Genomic DNA, 17,910 nt, shown 5'->3' on the forward strand with positions numbered 1-17,910 from the left:
TCAGGCGGACTCCTTGCTGAGCTGGGAGTCCCAGGTGGGCTCCATCTCAGGACTCTGAGATCACGACCTGAGCGGAAAACAAGGGTCTGATGCTTAACCGATTAAACCACCCAGGCACCGAAAATAATTTCTTAATATCACCAAATACTCAGTGCTCGAATTTCTCTAATAGAATCAACAAACTGGTTTGAAAAGTTTATGTTCCTCTCATATAAAAGCTGCAAAAACTTGAGCTCTTGTTAAAAGTAGGGGTTTTTGTTTGTTTGATTTCCTTTTCATTGAGTGCACGTTAATCTTGGCCTCCACGCGCTGCGGAGGGATGCTGGAAATTTTGAGGTGGGGTCGCTAGGGGCCTTTTCGCACCTCAGCCGCCAGGTAAAGGGGAGGGCTGGAGAGCGTGAAGTCCACTCGTCCTCGAAAGTTCCTTCCCTCTGCGGGAACCCAGACCTTTTCCCCTGCCGGGTGGGAGGAACGGGACGTCCTGCCACCTCCCCGCCGCCACCGCCCCTGAAGCGCGGAGCGCCCGGCACCGCCCCCATCGGTCTTGGGACTGCATTTCCCAGCGGTCCTCGCGCGCCCCCCCGGCTTGGGCTCCTTAGCGGACACGGCACCGCGGGCGCGGCGAGGCGCGGGGGCTTCCGGGGCTGGTAGTTTGGCGGGCGGCGCTCGCGCGCACTTGGGACGGGGTTTGAATTCCGCTCAGCCTCATTCAGCTCCCGGAGACCGCGGGCTGTGCGCAGAGCGGTGAGTTTGCGGCGGGAGAGGATGGGGAAGCTGGGGTAAGGGAGGGTGTGTGTGTGGTGGTGGTGGGGGGGGTCCGTATCTGCCAGAGGAAGCCGGGTGGCTGGGCTGCGCGCTAAGGAGGCGAGGCGCGGTCCGGTCCCTGCCACCCTTCCCGTCCTGCGGGACCTGGGACGGCGGCGGGTCCCGGGGTGGCGGCTCCGAGTTAGTGATTGGCTCACCAGCACGTGAGTGTGCGAGGGGGGGAGCATGGCTGTGGGGCTGCCCGGGCGCGAGGGACCGACTCGGGGCGGGTGGCCACGTGTGGAGCCGCGTCTGTCCCGGCGCGGAACTCATGTGGGATCGCACACACCGCGGCTTCCGACTTCGCGAGGCTGGGCTTGGCTCTGCGCGCGTGTGCGTCTCTGACTGCGGGCTTGTGCGGGGTGGTCACCCTGCCGAAGTGCTGCTGGGTCGGTCGACTTGGTGGGTGTCCGACTGCAGCTGCTCCTCAGGGTGGGTCTGAATTGGGGTAGCTGGTGTCTTCTCTATGTGAGGGTGTGAGTTTGTGCCACAGTGAGTCTGCCAGTGCGTGTAGCCCAATGTGTGTGGTTTCGTGTCTGTGGATCTTGTGGGTCATGACTTTTTGTCCAATTGTGTGGCCAAGGTATTACTGTGTGAGACTGTGTCTAACTTTTGGGTGTGGCTGGGTTTGGTTGTGTGCCTCACTCTGTGTATCTGACTGTATGTGTGAGGTTGTGCCTGCCAGTTTGAGTTTGTGTGTGTCTTAGGATGTGTCTGATGTGTCTGCATCTGTGTGATTGTGTGAACTCGTGGGGCTGAAGACAGTTGAAGACTGTGTCTGTGTGGTTGTGTAAGTTTGGATGCAGCTATGGGAGTTCATGTGGTTCTGAGTGGGAGTTTGTGTCTGTAGGAGTTTGTGTGTGGTGGGGTGAGTGTGTGTGTGAGTGTGTGTCTTAGTGTTTAAATATGGGCGTGTGTGAGTGTGAGTTTGTCTATATCTGTGTGACTGTGTGAGCGTGTGTGTGTGATGGTGCGAGTTTGTACTCAAAAGTGAGTGTGTGTTTCTGTTTGATCACATAAGTCTGTTCATTCCCACGCTCATTTGCCAGGGCGGTCCCTGGGCATCTCCCAAGCCTGCCCCGGGCAGGCTCCAAGGAGACACTGTGGACAAGCTACCTAGTCCATTCCCGTTGGGCTGGCTGCCGTGGAGGAAGCCCCCAGGCATAGAGGGCAGTCCCATGGCTGCTGCTTCCCCGTGGCAGCCGTGCTCAGTGCCCAGACGCTGAGGGAGACCCTGCCATCCTGGGTCTGGGAGGAGGCGCCCAGCAGGGTATGCACTGGCACTGAGCGGTCCGGTCAGAAAGACACAGGGGACTGTGATGCCCAAACCCTCAACTGGTGTGGCCGGCGTGCCTCAGAGTCAAGCTGAGGACCAGGTACTGGCCCTGAGGGCCACTGGCATTCTCCAGTCTTTCTGATCCTCTGGGTCTCAAAGATTTCTCCTGTCACTGTTGGGGAGAAAAATTAAGTGGAAGAGGATGCTGGAGCCACTCCTAGGGGGACTCTCTCCAGGACCAGCTGGGGAGCACAGGTCCCTGTGGGAGGCAGGATGGTCAGACTTGAGGCATGCTAGTTGGATGGGGGAGGCAGAGACATCCAGATTAGCTCCAGGATGCTAGAGAGGTCAGATGGGGGTCAGGAGGATATGCTAGTGACTTGACCGGCTGCAGCATGGAAAAACTGGGGGGCAGTCCTGAGGGGAGTTTGGGGGGAAGTGGAGCAGCAGGGAGCTCCTTAGGAGGCATTTGGGGACATCCAGAAGGATACTTCTGAAGATTCACGGGGAAGGGCACCAGCAAACCAGCCTTGGAGCCTCCAGTGAGTCTGCGTGAGTGCGCCCTGCCCAGCATGAGGGCTGGGAGAGACCCCAGGGTGTGCAGCCAGGAGGGTGCAGCCGGGAGTGGGTGAGGGGGGTGGACCCTGGGTGAGAGCCCTTGGGCCCTAGGTGTCAGGGAGAGACGGCAGGGTGACTGCGTGTCCTGGAGGGGGACTTGGAGTTTCGGGATGGGTGTCCAGTGATGCGCGTGTCTCCATGCGCATGTGTGCCTGTGTGTGCCAGAGGGCCGCTGAGCTTGTGCATGTGTGACTGCACACGTGTGTGTGCATTTGCCAGTGGGCGTCCATTTTCCCAGTAGGCTTCTCAGGCCTAGGGAGTGGGTCAGAGTTTTGGAAAGTAGGCCAGGGAAGTAGGACTGAGTGTGTGTGTTTTGTAGTGTATATGTGCGCACATGTGCTAGTCCGTTAGGGGTTCAGCGGGCACCTGCGGGTCACGGTGCGTCTGACGCTCTTGCCTGTGCCCGGCCCGCATAGCCCAGCCACCCCTGAGCCACGGAGCCAGGCGCCTGTGTCCTGCTGGTCCAGAGCATGAAGGCCTGTGGCCCCCCAATCTCCCCCAGCAGCTGAGCTTTGCCTTTCCCTGGAAGGCCTGGCCCGGGCCCAGGGGCTGGACTGGTCCCGGAGGGCCATGCGGTGAGACGGAACCTGAGACCCAACTGGAAAACCACAGCAGCAGGGACAGTGAGGCAGGGAAGGTGGACATGGGAGAAGTGGGGGCTGAGGCATGAGGACCCCTCACCCTGAAGAACATTGTAAGCAGCACAGAAGCTAGCTGTACTCTGGCTGAGGTGCTGCCATCGTCCCTGGACAAGTATTTAATCACACAGAGTTCTCACATATAATCATCAAATGGCCTCATTTTTATGGCGGGCAAAGCTGAAGGTGCAAAGAGGCTAAAAACCCCAAAACTGTGTGTTGCCAGTTAAAATATAGGACACCCCCAAAAATATAGGACACCCACTTAAATTTGAGTTTCACATAAAATGAATGACATTTTAGTATAAATATGTTCCAACTATTGCATGGAACTTGCCGTATTAGACTTTAAAATAATTGACTCAGGGGGGCGCTTGGGTGGCTCAGTTCCTTGAGCCTGCGACTCTTGATCTCAGAGGTCGAAGCCCCATGTTGGGCATAGAGCTTACTTTTTAAAGAAAAGAAAAAAAGAATGTATTCAAATAAGTAAAATAAATAAGTAAATAAATAAAATGATTTTTTAATATAGATGTGCCCCATGCAGTGTTTGGGACATACTTGTACTAAAAATCATTCGTTTATCTCAAATTCAGGCTTCAGGTTGTTGTGTGCTAACCTGATCCTGGAGCTCTCACAGCCTGTGCCCGGCAGGCTGGAATCCCCTCTCCACCCTCCGGACAGACTGGCCCATGGCCCTGCCTCCCTGCTGGCCCTGACCTGGCCCGGGATCCCAGGGCTGGTCCTTCCCAGCAGCCCCACGGCAGCGCAGGCCTCCCGCTCAGGCTGTGGGAGGGGTCCTGCCGACCGGTGGCCTGTCCTCACCACAGTCCCGGGAAGGAGTAGTAGAGGCCCTCGCCTGGCAAGCCGAGATCCCACTCTGACGCACTTGGTCGGGCTGCCTTATAGCTTCAGAGCAGAGCCAAAAAGACAGCAACTCGAGTGGTGGCCAAGAGCCCATGTATTGAGTGCCTGCAGTATGCCAGGCACCGGAGGCCCATTAGGTGCCTGGGGAGCCAAACTTTGCCGTCAGGGCGCCAGCACTTTGTATGACAAGCCCCAGACCCCACAAGCCCTGGCCTGGCCCTTGCCGGGCGCCATGCCAAACACTCTCCATAAACCATCGTTTGGCCTGTTGGCCTTGAAGGCAACTCTAGGAGGGAGGTGTGGCTAACACCCCTCCTCCACAGCTGAGGACACAAAACGGTGGGGAGGTGACGTCACCTGCCCAAGACCACCCAGCTTCCACGGTGCTGGGACTGGAACCCGGGCCCGCCATCGCGGCGGCCCACACACGAGCTGCTCTGGTCTCTTCCCCTAGGAGAGGCCTGTGCTGGACGGGGTATTACGTCTCAGCACCGCAGAGGACAGGCGGACCATGGAGGCGAAGACCCAGCCACCTGACAAAGGAGGTGAGAGCAACACAGGGTGGAAAACTGTGGGCAGGTGGGAGGGCGGCAGGCCTCTAGGGCCTGGTGACGCTGGGAGGGTTTACCGTGGAGACCGGCCCCCATCCCCACACACCTCCCACTGGCTTCTCCGGGGGTGGGAGGGTGCAGAGGGGCACCCAGGATGGAGTCTTCCCCATGCTGACATCGCATCAGTGGATCCTCGTGCTCCCCTGCCCAGAGCCTGCAGGGGTGTCTTCAGGGAGCCAGAAGAAATCTGGGCTCCTCATTGTGACCCTGCAATCAGTTGCCCATTTAGGGGGCCATGGAGTCATCTAGGTGGGAGATGATGGAGGTCCAACCCAAGGAGATGGTGGAGGGGATGGGCAGGATTGGGCAGTTTGGGGTCCTGCGGGCAGCTTGGCTGGATGAGGGAGGGTTGCTGGGTTTGCTGGAATGCTTCCTGTTTTAACACTTTTTGTGGAGGAGCGTTTGGGTGGCTCCGTTGGTTAGCGTCTGCCTTCAGCTCAGGTCATGATCCTGGGGTCCTGGGATCGAGTCCCGCATGGGGATCCCTGGACGGCAGGAAGCCTGCTTCTCCCTCTGCCTGCCACTCTGCCCTGCTCATGATTTCTCTCTCTCTCTTTCCCTCTCTCAAATAAATAAATAAATAAATAAGCCTTTAAAAAGACTTTTTATGTGGAAATAATTTATATTCACTGGAAGTTGCCAGTTAAGTAGGGAGGTCCATGAACCTTCATCCCATTTCCCCAAATGATCACATCTTAAGCAGTGATAGTACAATATCGAACCAGGAAATCCATCCGGACCCAACGCAGGTGCATTTTTCAGGGTCCCGTTCTCACATTTGTAGCTGAGTGTAACCATCACCCCAGTCAACATGCAGAACTCTCCGTCACCACAGAGATCTCCCTGGAGCTGCCCCTTCACTGTCCAGCCCCTGCCCCATCTGGCTATGACACATCCTCTCCATCTCAGATTCTGTCATTTTGAAAACCTTGGTATCAACAGAACCGTGCCGCTGGTGACCTTCTGAGATTTGCTTTTTCCCACTTGGCACAGTGCCCCGGGAAGCCGTCCAGGCTGTTGTGGGCACCCACACTCCGTCCCTCTTTCTGGCTCAGCGGGGTTCCGTGACAGGGCTGTACCCCTGGAAGGACACCTGGGTTGTTTCCAGTTGCTGGCTATTGCGAGTAGAGGTTTTTGTGTGAATGTGTTTTCATTTCTCCGGCAGAAGTGCTCAGGAATGCGATCATTCACAGGCAGATCAGCCAGACAAACAAGATGTGTTGTGATGCTGTTCTAAAATCTAAGAAACCACTTTCCCTCATATCCCCAGGAAATTACCCACATACTCTGATCCAGGAAGAAACACGGCCCACACTACTGTTGCTCTGTGCCAAGTGGTCTCCTGGCTTCACTCCTGCCTCCCCTAAACTGTTCCCCATTCAGCAGGCCAAGGCATCTTGTAAAAATGAGGGTCAGGTCCTGTCAGACCTCTCAAGCTGGAGAATGATATGAATCTGAACAGGGGCCCCGGTGGCCCCAAGGGACTAGGCCCTGCTGGCCTGACTTCATCACACCCATCTATCTCCCTCCAATTCAACAGGCTCCAGCCACCCTGGCCTCCTAGCTTTGCCTTTAACATCCCACCTCAGGGCCTTTGCATGTGCTGTTTCCCTGCTCCAGAATGCTCTTCTTTCATATGCTCACTTGGCCATCTCCTTCTCAAAATGAAGGTTTAAAAAAAAAAAACTCATCAGTTCCTCAGAGAAGCCAGCCTTGACTGTCCTAGCAAAAGCAGCATCCTGGGATTTGCCTTCATTCTAACCTAGTTTATTTTTGTCACGATGTCTGTCACTCTCTGGTATTTTTTAGGATATTGATTTGGTCTTGGTCTCTCTGGCTCTTTCAAATGTGAGCATTGGTGATCCTGGGAATCACCGTCCACCAGACTCCAGGGCCCCATTTTCTTACTCCAGCCCCTTCACCCACTGACATTTCCAGCCTGTTCCCTGCTGACCTTTGGGATGCAGTTTAACGCATTTCTTAGGGCACCCCTGTGCAACCTTGAGCAAGTGTCTTAACTTCTCTGTGCCCGTGTCCTCCTCTGCAAAGTGGGATGATGATAGTAGCTATCTCATAGCGTTATTATAAAAACCCAAATAAGATGTACCTGTCTAGTATTTAGAAGACAGCCCGGCACACAGCAAGTCTTGATCTGTGTTAGCTCTTGTGGGTTTCATTATTGGCATTTTATTGAGTTTCCGTATCCAAAGAGGGCAGGATGACCTCATTACTCCTCCTTCCTTCCCAGTCCTGCCTTCTCAGAGCCCTACTTCTACTTCAGAGAAGCTCTCCAAAAAGAAGGGAAGAATACCAGTCAGATTCCTGCCGGCCTGGAGCACGGTAAGCCTTCTCCCTTTGACCAGAGGACGCCTCAGCTCTGAGAGGTCGGGCACATCTACCACCCTCTCCGCCCTGCAGAGACCCTCGGGTGGTAGGGCACCCCTTGCACCCCACAAAAGGATATGGCCCCATCCCGTGGGGGATGGTTTTCCTGAGGATGCTGCCTCTTTCCTGCCTTCTTCTCTTTCCTAATTTCTACTTCTGCTGGAATGTCGCCTCCTCCAGGAAGCCTCCATGCTCACTTTCTCCTCGTCACTTCCTAACTCCTTGCCTTGCTTAATTTTCTTCAGGATAGCTATCGCTGTGTGACACAACCACAAAAAGAGAAGGCTGGGACAAGGCAGTGATTCTCAGCCCCTCCCCCCAGGGGACACTGGCAGTGGCTGAAACCGTGTTTGGGTGTCAACACTGGAGGGGTGGGTGGAGGCCGGGGACGCTACTGCTCAACATCCTGGGATCCAGAGCAGAGAATGATCTGACCCCTAAATGATCTCACTCGCACAGAACCAAGAAACCCCAGAATAAGGAAGGGTTGCTTTTGCAAAGAAAGGGGCATCGAGTGGAGGTGCCACCCTCGTGGCCCTTCTGTGCCTCACAGCTGAGAATGCCAGCCTGGTGCAGCTGAGGGCAAAAACTCTGGAGTCTGACTGCGGGTTCAAATTCTCCCCCAGCCACTCACAGTTGTGGGACCTGGGACTATTTCCTGAACAACTCTGGGCCCACTGCAGTTTCCTCATCTGTAAAATGGGGCTACAAGGTTCACCATGGTGCAGGGGTTATTCTGAAGAGTGAATGAACTCGCATCTGTGCTGTTTTTAGAAAGCACCTGGCCTGTAAGTGTTTGTAACATGAATGATGGCAGATTCCTGTCCCCCGAGAAGGGTATGTTGGCATCTGTACTTGATGCCCCTATATCTCCCCACCTCTGTGTCTGATCACAGCGAGTGGGGCAAGTTACTGGTGCTTTCTTGTCCGGTTTCCTCGTCTGTAGAGTGCAGAAATCACAGACGCTACCTCGTCAGGATGAAATGGGACCATGACGTGTGTCAGTCCTGCAGAGGACGAAGTGCTAGAGGTCTCAGCCCTGCCAGAAACGGCTCAGATGCGCATTGCGCACCGCGGGGATGCTTCCAGCTGGAAAAGCAGCGTTTACATTTGTGTGAAAGCAGATAGTTTTAAGAAACCAGCTGAGGCAAGAGTTATAGCAGCTGTGGTTCCAGTCGTGACTGAAGTGCCCTGCGCTGCTACGGATTCTGTTCTTGGACTATCCTGTTGAGTGCTCACACCCCCGCCACACGCAGGAGGCAGCACTACTCTCTGTATGTCCCATTTTACAGATGTGGAGACTGAGGCACAGGAAGGCAAGTCCCAGCCGGCCTGCAGCGAGGCGGGCAGCCGAGTCTCCTGCCCTGCCCCCACACTGAGGCGCGCGGACCCCACTCTGGGAGCGAACACTGTCCCCTGTCTGCTCTGCGCTCTCAGCCCTTCCAGCTGCTCCCTTTGCTTCGGCTCCTCCTTGCACACTGTGGCTCCAGCTCTGCAGGGCCTCCCTTTCCAGCCTTTCCTAGCGTTTCGGGAAATGCGCACGGGGGCGCGTCCTCCGTGCCTTCAGGGCGCTCTTTGTGGGCACTGCCCCTGCGCCCTCTGCACCTGCGCCCCTCCGCACCTGTGCTCCTGTGCCCCTCTGCACCTGCGCCCCTCCGCACCTGTCACCCTCCGCACCCCCCACCCGGGGCCGGAGCCCCCTAACCACATAGGTCTGATTGCTGTAACATGACAGCCCAAAACGCAGCTGCTTCACTCAGATGACGTCACTTATTCCTCACGGCGACACTGTGTGTGGACAGCCCGGGAGTGTGCCTCGGCCCCGCGTGGCTGGTCCACATTCAGGGTCACCCCAAGGGGAACACTTGCTTAGTCTCTCAAAGGCCAAAGCGCAGAAGACGCACAAGTCTCTTCTGCTCGCACCTCATTGGCCGGAGTTTAGTCACATGACTGCACCCTGCTGCAAGGGATGCTGGGGAGTGTAGTGTTTGCCTATGCACTCGTGGGCACACCTGGAGCTTTCATTATTATGGCAAAGGAAAATGGATATTGTGTCCAGCACTGTTATGTTAATCTATCCCAGCGCCAGGCTGTGGTGAGTACATGAGTGAATAAAGCTACTCTCCAAGCCTGGCTTCTCTCCCATTGACTAGAATTCCCTCCCTTTTTAAACAGATATTGAGAATAACTGACATCTTGAGCCCTGAGCGTGGACTAGGCACGGAGCTAATTTCTTTACCTGTTTCCATCCACCTAACCCTCACGACTCCGGACACAGTGCTGTATTACCCCCATTCTGACGATAAGAGAATGGGGGCACAGAGCTCACATCACTTGCCTAAGGTCACACAGGTCGTAAGAAGCCAAACCAAGATTCGAACCCAGGTGGTCTGGCCCTGGAGCCTGTGCTCTTAACCATCATGGTATCAATGTACCTCAGTGGAAACAGAGATACCCCAGGTGGCCATACCACTGGTGAGTGAAAGGGCCACTTCCAGCATACATAGCGTCCCTTCATTCATTCCCTCACATAGCACACAAGCACTCAAGAGTGTGGCTGTGGCCGCAGTGATGCTGTGTAAACACCACCACCACCCACGGAAGCTCAGGAGCACACAGCGATAAGGGTTTGTCCGTGTGGCTCTGCTGGTGTGGCTGGGCTCCTTCGTGTGTCCAGTGGACTCTGGCTTGTCAGCTCGCCCGAGGCGGCTTTTCTGGGAGGACTGGGGTGACTCAGCACTGCCCTCCGATCTTTCATCCTTCAGAGGCTAGCCTGGGCATAGCCTCACTCATGGAGGCGGCAGAGGCACAAGAGAGAAGGCAGTGCTGGTGGCACAAGCATTTCTGAACCTTTTCTGCTTCTATCACACTTTGCCGACACCCCACTGGCCACAGCCAGTTCCATGCCAAGTGAAGATTCCGGACAGGAGCACACTGCATAGCCACGTAGCGAAGGGTGTGGATATGGGTCAGGGTGAAGGAGCCCAGGCCTTATTTGCAAGCTGACACAACACAGAACTTTGAACACATCTCAAACTTCTGTTGGCTTTCCACCTCCTGTCCTGGGCCAAGCGAAGGACCAGGCCCTGGGTGAATACGAATGGGGGTTTGGGTTACAGGAGCCTGTGATCTTCAGGGATGTGGCCATGTACTTCACACAGAAGGAATGGCAGCTGCTGGAGCCCACTCAGAAGGACCTGTACAGAGAGGTGATGCTGGAGAACTATGGGAACCTGGCGTCCTTGGGTAAGGACAATGTCCCCACAGTTCCGAAGGCTTGGATGAGCTCCGCCCCAGGACTGGTCTCACGCACTCATGTTGGGTGGTACTGGCTTCCTTGTAAGGCTGGCTCTGCTTTTGCCGTGCAGGACAGCTGCCAGCAGCCCCGGAGTCACCAGCGTCGTAATTCACTCTCAACCGAGATGGTAGAATTGTGGGTACTGGGCGTCCCCTCCCAAAGTCTGACTTTCGCTTTGCCTGGAGCTGCCTTCCGTCATGTGACCACAGCTAAGCCAATCACAGTGGCCAGTGCAACTGGAGGAGGCTGATTGGCTGTCGTGCTGTTTGGGGGCGGGCTCTGCTCTCTGGGAACCACAGGGCTACCCCCTCCGTAGAAATTTGTGCTGGTGTGATGGGCCGGGGGGTGGGGTGGGGAGCCTAGCGAGGCATTTGCCCTGTGCTTCCTCCGGAGGTCCTTGTATCATTGTGATATTGTCATTAGTAATGAGAAATATATATTTGGTCTCCCCCCTGTTTTTAGCACAGAACTCTTAAAACCTTTTGAATTTCTTAGTGAGAGGAATAAAGATGTCTTTTGCTATGTTAATGAGGTGACTTTGGGAAAAACACCTCAGGATGAGGGTTGGTTGCCAGTCTCACCCCCTGACCTGCAGAGAGGGGAGAGGGACTAGAGGTTGAATCAGTCACCAGTGGCCAATGATTTAATCAATTATGTCCACGTCATTAAGCCTCCACAAAAACCTCAAAGGACAGTATTTGCAGAGTTTCGAGGTTGGTGAGCACGTGGAGATCCTGGGGGAGGGGTGGTGTCAGAGGGTATGGACACCCCACACCCTTTCTTCACACCTGGCCCTATATCTCTCTTCCACCTACTGTTCCTGAGTTATATTCTTTTATAATAAACCGGTGATCTAGTGAGTAAAATGTTCCTCTGAGTTCTGTGAGCTGCTCTAGCAAATTCAAGACCCCCAAGAAGGAGGTCGTTGCAACCTCCAATCCATAGCCTGTCAGTCAGAGGCACAGGTGACAATGTGGATTTGTGATTGATGTCTGAATTGGGGGGGGGGTTGTTCTGGTGGGACTGAACCCTCCACCTGTGGGATGCAACCCTACCTCCAGGTAGATAGTGTCAGAATTGAGTTGAATTGTGGGACCCCAGCAGTGTTGGAGAGAACTGCTTGGTGTGTGTGGGGGGGAAACCCGCACTTTGGAATTGGGAGCACGTCATAAACACACTTCTTTCTGTGCAAACTCTTGGTCTGGAATGGGGGTCTGGGAGGCATTCAGCACTTCTTTCCCTCTCTGGAGCAGGGTATCGGCTCTTCAAACCCAAGCTGATCACCAGGTTAGAGCAAGGAGACGAACCCTGTGTCAAGGAGAGAGACATCCCTCGAGCCCCCCAGCAAGGTGATGCTGGAATCAGTGAGAGCCCCGACTCCACAGGTGAGTAGGAGGAGATGTCATGGTAGTCTCCAGGAGAAATTCTCCCCAAAGACCCAGCATGCTGAGGGGTGTAAGGAGAAGGGAGAAGCCTGCAGGGCATGTTTCCTTCCAGGAATGCTTCTCCATTCCTCTGGCCTCTTGGAATCTCTTTCCTGAACTCCTTCCTTCGCCACATCCTCTGTATCAGACTCGACATGCTAACTCAGGGCCTTTCCACTGGCTGTATGCTCTACCAGCAGTCCCCTCCCCAGTGTTTTTCCCTGCCTGCTTCAGCCAGCACCTGGTCACTGTCCTCCTTGGATGCATGTATCTATGTCTTCATGGTTAAAAAGACGTTTACAGCACTTCTTTGGTGCGGGCTGGTCTGGCACTCGACTTAAATCCTTAAGATTATCACCCCCGGGTAGCCCTCTGTTGACTTAGAAAAACGACAGCCTGTTTCTGGGGCACCAAAACTATCCCCCATCAGCATCTGAACCTCAAGACTATAGGAGAATAGAGAGAGAGTTTTTCCTTTAAGATAATACATGGATTTAAGGGGCGCCTGGGTGGCTCAGTCAGTTAAGCAACTGACTCTTGGTTTCGCTCAGGTCATGATCACTGGTCCTGGGATCAAGCCCCATGCTGAGCTCGGAGTCTGCTTAGAGTTTCTCTCTCCTTCCCCCTCCGCGCCTCCCCCCCATGTGCTCTCGAGCACTCTCTCTCTAAAATAAATAAATAAATCTTTAAATAATGATGATAATACATGGATTTAATAAGAATCCCAAATAGAGGGGTGCCTCGGTGGCTCAGTTGGTTAAGCGTCTGCCTTTGGCTGGGGTCATGATCCCAGAGTCCTGGGATTGAGGTCCGTATCAGCTCCCTGCTCAGAGGGGAATCTGCTTCTCCTCTCCCTCTGACACTCCCCCTGCTTGTGCTCTCTGTCTCTCTCTGTGTCAAATAAATAAATAAAATCTTTAAAAAAAAAAAAAGAATCCGAAATAGTAACCAGATGTTTTCATTGAAAAAATAAGAATAGTAAGCCTCTTTCTCATTCCAGCTTCTACTTCCCCAGTTTCAATTTTTTTTAAAGGTTTTATTTATTCATTTGACAGAGAGAGAGCACGAGCACAAGCAGGGGGAGCGGCAGGCGGAGGGAGAGGGAGAAGCAGACTCCTCGATGAGCAGGGGACGTTCATAGCAGCTCAATTCTTAATAGTCCCAAAGTGGGAACTCCCTAAATGCCTATCAACAACAAAACAGTTAAACACATTGTGGTAGAGTCACACTACGGAACCCTATAAGCAATGGGAATGAATGTGTTGGGACTGCACAAACAATCCAGATGAATCTCATAGACAGAACAGTGGAGTGGAAAAAGCCAAACGCAAAAGGGTGCATGCTGTAAGGTTGCATTTATATAATGTCCAAAAAGAGCCAAAGCCAATCTATGCTATTGGAAGTCAGGGTCTCGATTTTCCGAGAGGGAGAGGATCACTGGAGGGAATGGACTGAGGTCTGGTGTCGGGGAGGGTGCTTCTAGCGTTCTGCGTCTTGATCTTAATCTTTGTGCTGTATGCGTGAATGTGTTCAGGTTGTGAATTCTCAACAAAAAATGTCATTCCACTTATTTACAGAGAGAAATCGCATTGTTTTAGTGATAAGGGAACATTACGAACTGACCATGTCTCTGGGGTAATGCATGGCCCGGCTCGCCCAGGGTTCACGGACTATACATGATAGCTTATAAAACAGTTACATCACTGTATCGCTTTTCCCTTCAATCCATAGATCAAGTCTTGGTTTATATCTGGAACTTTTTTTGAATTGTATCTCTACGTAATTATTCTGATATAGGATTTGCTTTTTTCTATTTTCTGTGCCGACTCATTTTCTCATTGATTCTTTTTCCCTCTTTATTTCCATTTCATTTCAACTGGCTGTCTTTTTTCCCCCAGCCTTATTAGGATAGAGTTGCATGAGCTTGTTGTGATATAATGTGTAATCTTTAAGTGTGTAACGTGATAACTCGGTACGTGTATATGTTATGAAATGATTATGGCAATAAGGTTAGAGAACACCTTCATCCCCTCATATAATTACCATTTTTTTTTTTTGGTGGCACAATGTGAATTCTAATCACACCATGCACTTATGATTTGTGTGCTTTTTTGTATGTATTTTATACTCAGACAAAACACTTTCAACCAAAGATAAAGACAATGGCACTAAAAAAGAGAGAGATTTACATTCTGAATCCCTTTCAGACAAGAAGACAAGGCTTGTGCTGAAAATGACATTTCCAAAGCCAGGCATCTCTACGAGGCCATCCCTGGGGAATGCAAAGGAAACGGCCCAAAGGGGTGCTAGGACAGAAAGGACTTTGGAAACTGAGGACAGGCCACTGAGGAGCAGGCTAAAATCTGGCCCTAGGCTGGCCACGGACTCATGCAAAAAAATTCTCCCTAGAAAGAAAAGGCATGAGTCCACGGCCATGAGGAGATGCCCAAGTCGTCCACCACCACCAACGACATCACAGAGCACCCCTCGAGGAAAGAAGACCCTGAAAAGAGATATTCACGGGAAAACACAGGTGCCAGGCTTCCCAAGGCACAATCGTCCAAGGATCCAAAGGGGGAAGACACACTTTAAATGTAAAGAATGTGGGAAAACCTTCAACCAGACCCTCCACCTCATCGAGCACGAGCGGATCCACACGGGAGAGAAACCCCACAAATGTGATGAGTGTGGGAAGTCCTTCCGGCACAGCTCCTACTTCTTCACGCACTATAGGATTCACACCGGAGAGAGGCCCTACAAGTGTAAGGAGTGTGGGAAAGCCTTCAACAGCAGCTCCACGCTCAGCAGCCACCACAGGACCCACACGGGGGAGAAGCCCTTCAGATGTGAGGAGTGTGGGAAAACCTTCAAGCAGAGCACGAAACTCACGCGGCACCGGAGGGTGCACACGGGGGAGAAGCCCTACCAGTGCAGCGAGTGTGAGAAGTCCTTTGGCCGCAGCTCCTCCTTGACGGAGCACAAGAGGATCCACACGGGAGAGAAGCCGTACCACTGCAAAGTGTGTGGGAAAGCCTTCAGGTGCAACTCGCATCTTTTCGAGCACCATCGGATTCATCAGGAGGAGAAGTCCTACCAGTGTGAGCAGTGCGGGAAGCACTTCCGAAACAGCTCCCACCTGTCGGAACACAGGAGGGTTCACCAGCGGGGGCCCCCGGAGCAATGCCGGGAGTGTGGGAGAACCTTCCGGCGCAAGGCGGCCCTTCTCAAGCATCAGAAGAGCCACAGAGAGAACCATACTTATAAGTGTGAGGGATGCGGGAAGGTCTTCCGGTGCAAGTCAAGCATTCAGAGACATCAGAGGATGCATGCCGGACAGAAGCCTTACGTGTGCCCCGAGTGTGGGAAAGCTTTCACCGACGGGTCCACCCTGACCAATCACCGGAAAATCCACACCACGGGGAAGCTGCACCCGTGCCCCAAATGTACAAGGGCCTTCAGGCAGCTGTCGTCCCTGGTGCTCCACCAGAAAGTGCATGCTAGAAAGGGACAGTGAACTCTGTGTGTGAGGGAGCCTTCAGCCGGGACCCACACCATCGTAATCCCCAGAGAAGTCCCAAGGACGCAAACTGTGGGAGTGGAGGTGTGCTGTACTTCTCACCAGAGGTTCCCTAGCTGACCAGGGGTCCTCATTCAGGGCACAGCTCTACATGGCCCTCACCTGGGACGTCTGGGGAATGCTTGGGGATAGTTGTGGTCGTCCCAGCCCGTTGTTGCCACTGGCAGGGATGGATAGAGGCCAAGGATCGTCCGAGCCCTATGATGCACTGGTCACCTCCATCTACAAGGAATGTTCCCACCCCAAATATCAGTAGTGGCATTGTGAGTAGTTGAACTTCAGAAGGAATTCAGGAATAGTTTTCTGTGTCGTCCGCTGCAGTAACCACTAGCCGGTGTGTGGCTATTTACATTTAAATGAATCACACATAAATGGAACGTAAAATGTTTTCTCAGCTGCACCCAGCCAGGATTCAGTGGCCAAACTCACTGGCAGGTGCCGAATCGGACAGCACAGATAGAGAACGTATCCATTGTTGCAGAAGGTTCTGTTTGGGCCGTGTTTGGATCTTTTATCAAAATTATCATGCAGCGTAGCCCTGAGACCATGAGTGTGGGGTTCAACCGCCAGTGACAGAAGGTAGCACGGCCCAGTGTAGCGCTCCCTGGATGGCTTTTGATGCTGTGTTGGCCCCCAAGATGCTTCTGATGTCTCAGGGCTGGCCAGCATCCTGCCTGCAGGACACCCCCTTCTGTCTGGGGCAGAACACCCAGTTGGTCGCTGATAATGCTACTGACAAATGCTGACATCTGAGCACCTCACCTGCCACATGTGGTGAGCACTTTACATTACATTGCCTCCTGGAATCCTCTCCAGAGTCCTATAAAATAGGAACTGATATCATCCCATGTTATAGCTGAGAAAATGAGGCTCCGGAGAGCTTTTTTTTTTTTTTAGATTATTTCACATTTTGCACATGAATCAAGATAGTACTGCTATTTTTATATTACATGCTTTCAAATTCATGTCATTTAAATTTTCACAAAATGTATCTTTATAAAAAAGTGTATAGCTGTTTACATTCCTGTTCAGTCTGCCCTTTTGGGCAGAGAGCAGCTTGGCTTTACCTATGGCAAGAACAGGCACAGAGGAGACTCTAGATCAGGGGTGGGCAAACCAGGGCCAGCCCAGCCTGTAGCCTGTTTTTGTAAATAAAGTCTTATTGGCACACAACCACGTTTGTCTATGACTGCTTCCGTGCAAAGCCGAGTACTTACAACAGAGGCCAGATGGACCATAAAGCCTAAAATGTTTGCTCTGAGACCCTTGACAAAAAAGTTGACTGATCCCTGCTCTGAAGAGCTGACAAATTGAAATGAATGAGGGCCGAAGTGTGGGAGTGTTTAGCAAAGGAAGAGATAAACTCTCAAACTTTCGTGACTATGACTCAGAGTGTAAAAGATATTCTGTATTGCACTACAGTGCAAATGTGTGTATTTTCTGTGTGTGCATGAACGTATGTTTGTGCACATGTGAAGGACAAGTTTAATGCAATACCGCTTACCCTTACTGTGCCTACACACCGATTCTCTTTCACTTAAAAAGTGCTGGTCACAACCTTCTAAATCAATTTCACTAACCAACACGGGGCGCAACCCCCAGCCTGAAAAGCCTTGCCTTCGTGGTGGGCCGATGTAAGATATTACCTCATTTTGAGAGGTCTGGAGTCTAAGACCTCCAGGTGAGGCTGTGGTTCGCATCTTGGCTGGAGAATTTGTCAGAAGGCAGAAGATGGAGAGCGCCACTGTGTTCAGGGTGACTTTGTGCTTGCTCCCAGAGCAGCTTGGAGGATAGACAGACCCAGGTTCTCTGGATTGCTTTCACGGCCTCCAGAACATTTCCTTCCCAGCACTAGGAGGAATGGGGGTTCTGGAGATAGACTAAGGGTGAGGTTGGAGAGCCTGGATGAGGATCTCCAAGAACTCTGCTGGGGCTTTAAGAGGGAGCCATCTGGGGCGCCTGGGTGGCTTGTCGGTTAAGGGTCTACCTTCAGCTCAGGTCCTGATCCCGGATCCAAGCATCCTGGAATTGAGCACCACGTTGGTCTCCCTACTCAGCTGCTCAGCAGGGAGACTGCTTCTCCCACTTCCTCTGCCCCTCCCCTGCTTGTGCTCTCACTTTCTCTCTCTCTGTTTAGCTCTCTCTCAGATAAATAAATAAAATCTTTGGGGGGAAAAAAAGAGGGAGCCATCTTTGGCAATGTGGCTGCATCCTCCTGGAAATTATCTCAGGAGTAGGGCCGTGTAGCTTGTGGAGGAATACCTAGGACAGATGCTCATTCTTATGGTTGCTTTTGTCTGTGAGACATTTGTGGAGGTGGAAGGAGTAGAGGGGATTCCTCCAGTATAAGGGAAGAATGTGTCTGAATATATTCACTATATTCCTGGTTGCAAATAACAGGAACCCAACTCACAC

General features: G+C 52.8%; 1 protein-coding gene across 3 annotated transcripts; it reads left to right on the top strand.

Moving 5' to 3' along the window:
• Positions 1-622: 622 nt before the first annotated feature.
• Positions 623-16,657, top strand: LOC105239985 (zinc finger protein 883). Of its 3 annotated transcripts, none has more exons than XM_034639500.1 (6): positions 623-744; positions 4,655-4,745; positions 7,060-7,151; positions 10,316-10,442; positions 11,748-11,879; positions 14,051-16,657. In XM_034639500.1, exons 2-6 carry the CDS (start codon positions 4,712-4,714, stop codon positions 15,430-15,432), a joined length of 1,767 nt encoding a protein of 588 aa, XP_034495391.1. In that variant the 5' UTR covers positions 623-744; positions 4,655-4,711; the 3' UTR covers positions 15,433-16,657. The 3 variants fall into 3 exon arrangements, with proteins under 3 accessions (XP_034495391.1, XP_011229996.1, XP_034495392.1); XM_011231694.3 differs by having other exon boundaries at positions 14,126-16,657; XM_034639501.1 differs by lacking the exon at positions 623-744 and having other exon boundaries at positions 4,718-4,745; positions 8,143-10,442.
• The last annotated feature ends 1,253 nt before the right edge of the window (positions 16,658-17,910 follow it).

The sequence above is a fragment of the Ailuropoda melanoleuca genome, chromosome 12 (genome assembly GCF_002007445.2).
Source record: "Ailuropoda melanoleuca isolate Jingjing chromosome 12, ASM200744v2, whole genome shotgun sequence".
NCBI classification, from domain to species: Eukaryota; Metazoa; Chordata; class Mammalia; order Carnivora; family Ursidae; genus Ailuropoda; species Ailuropoda melanoleuca.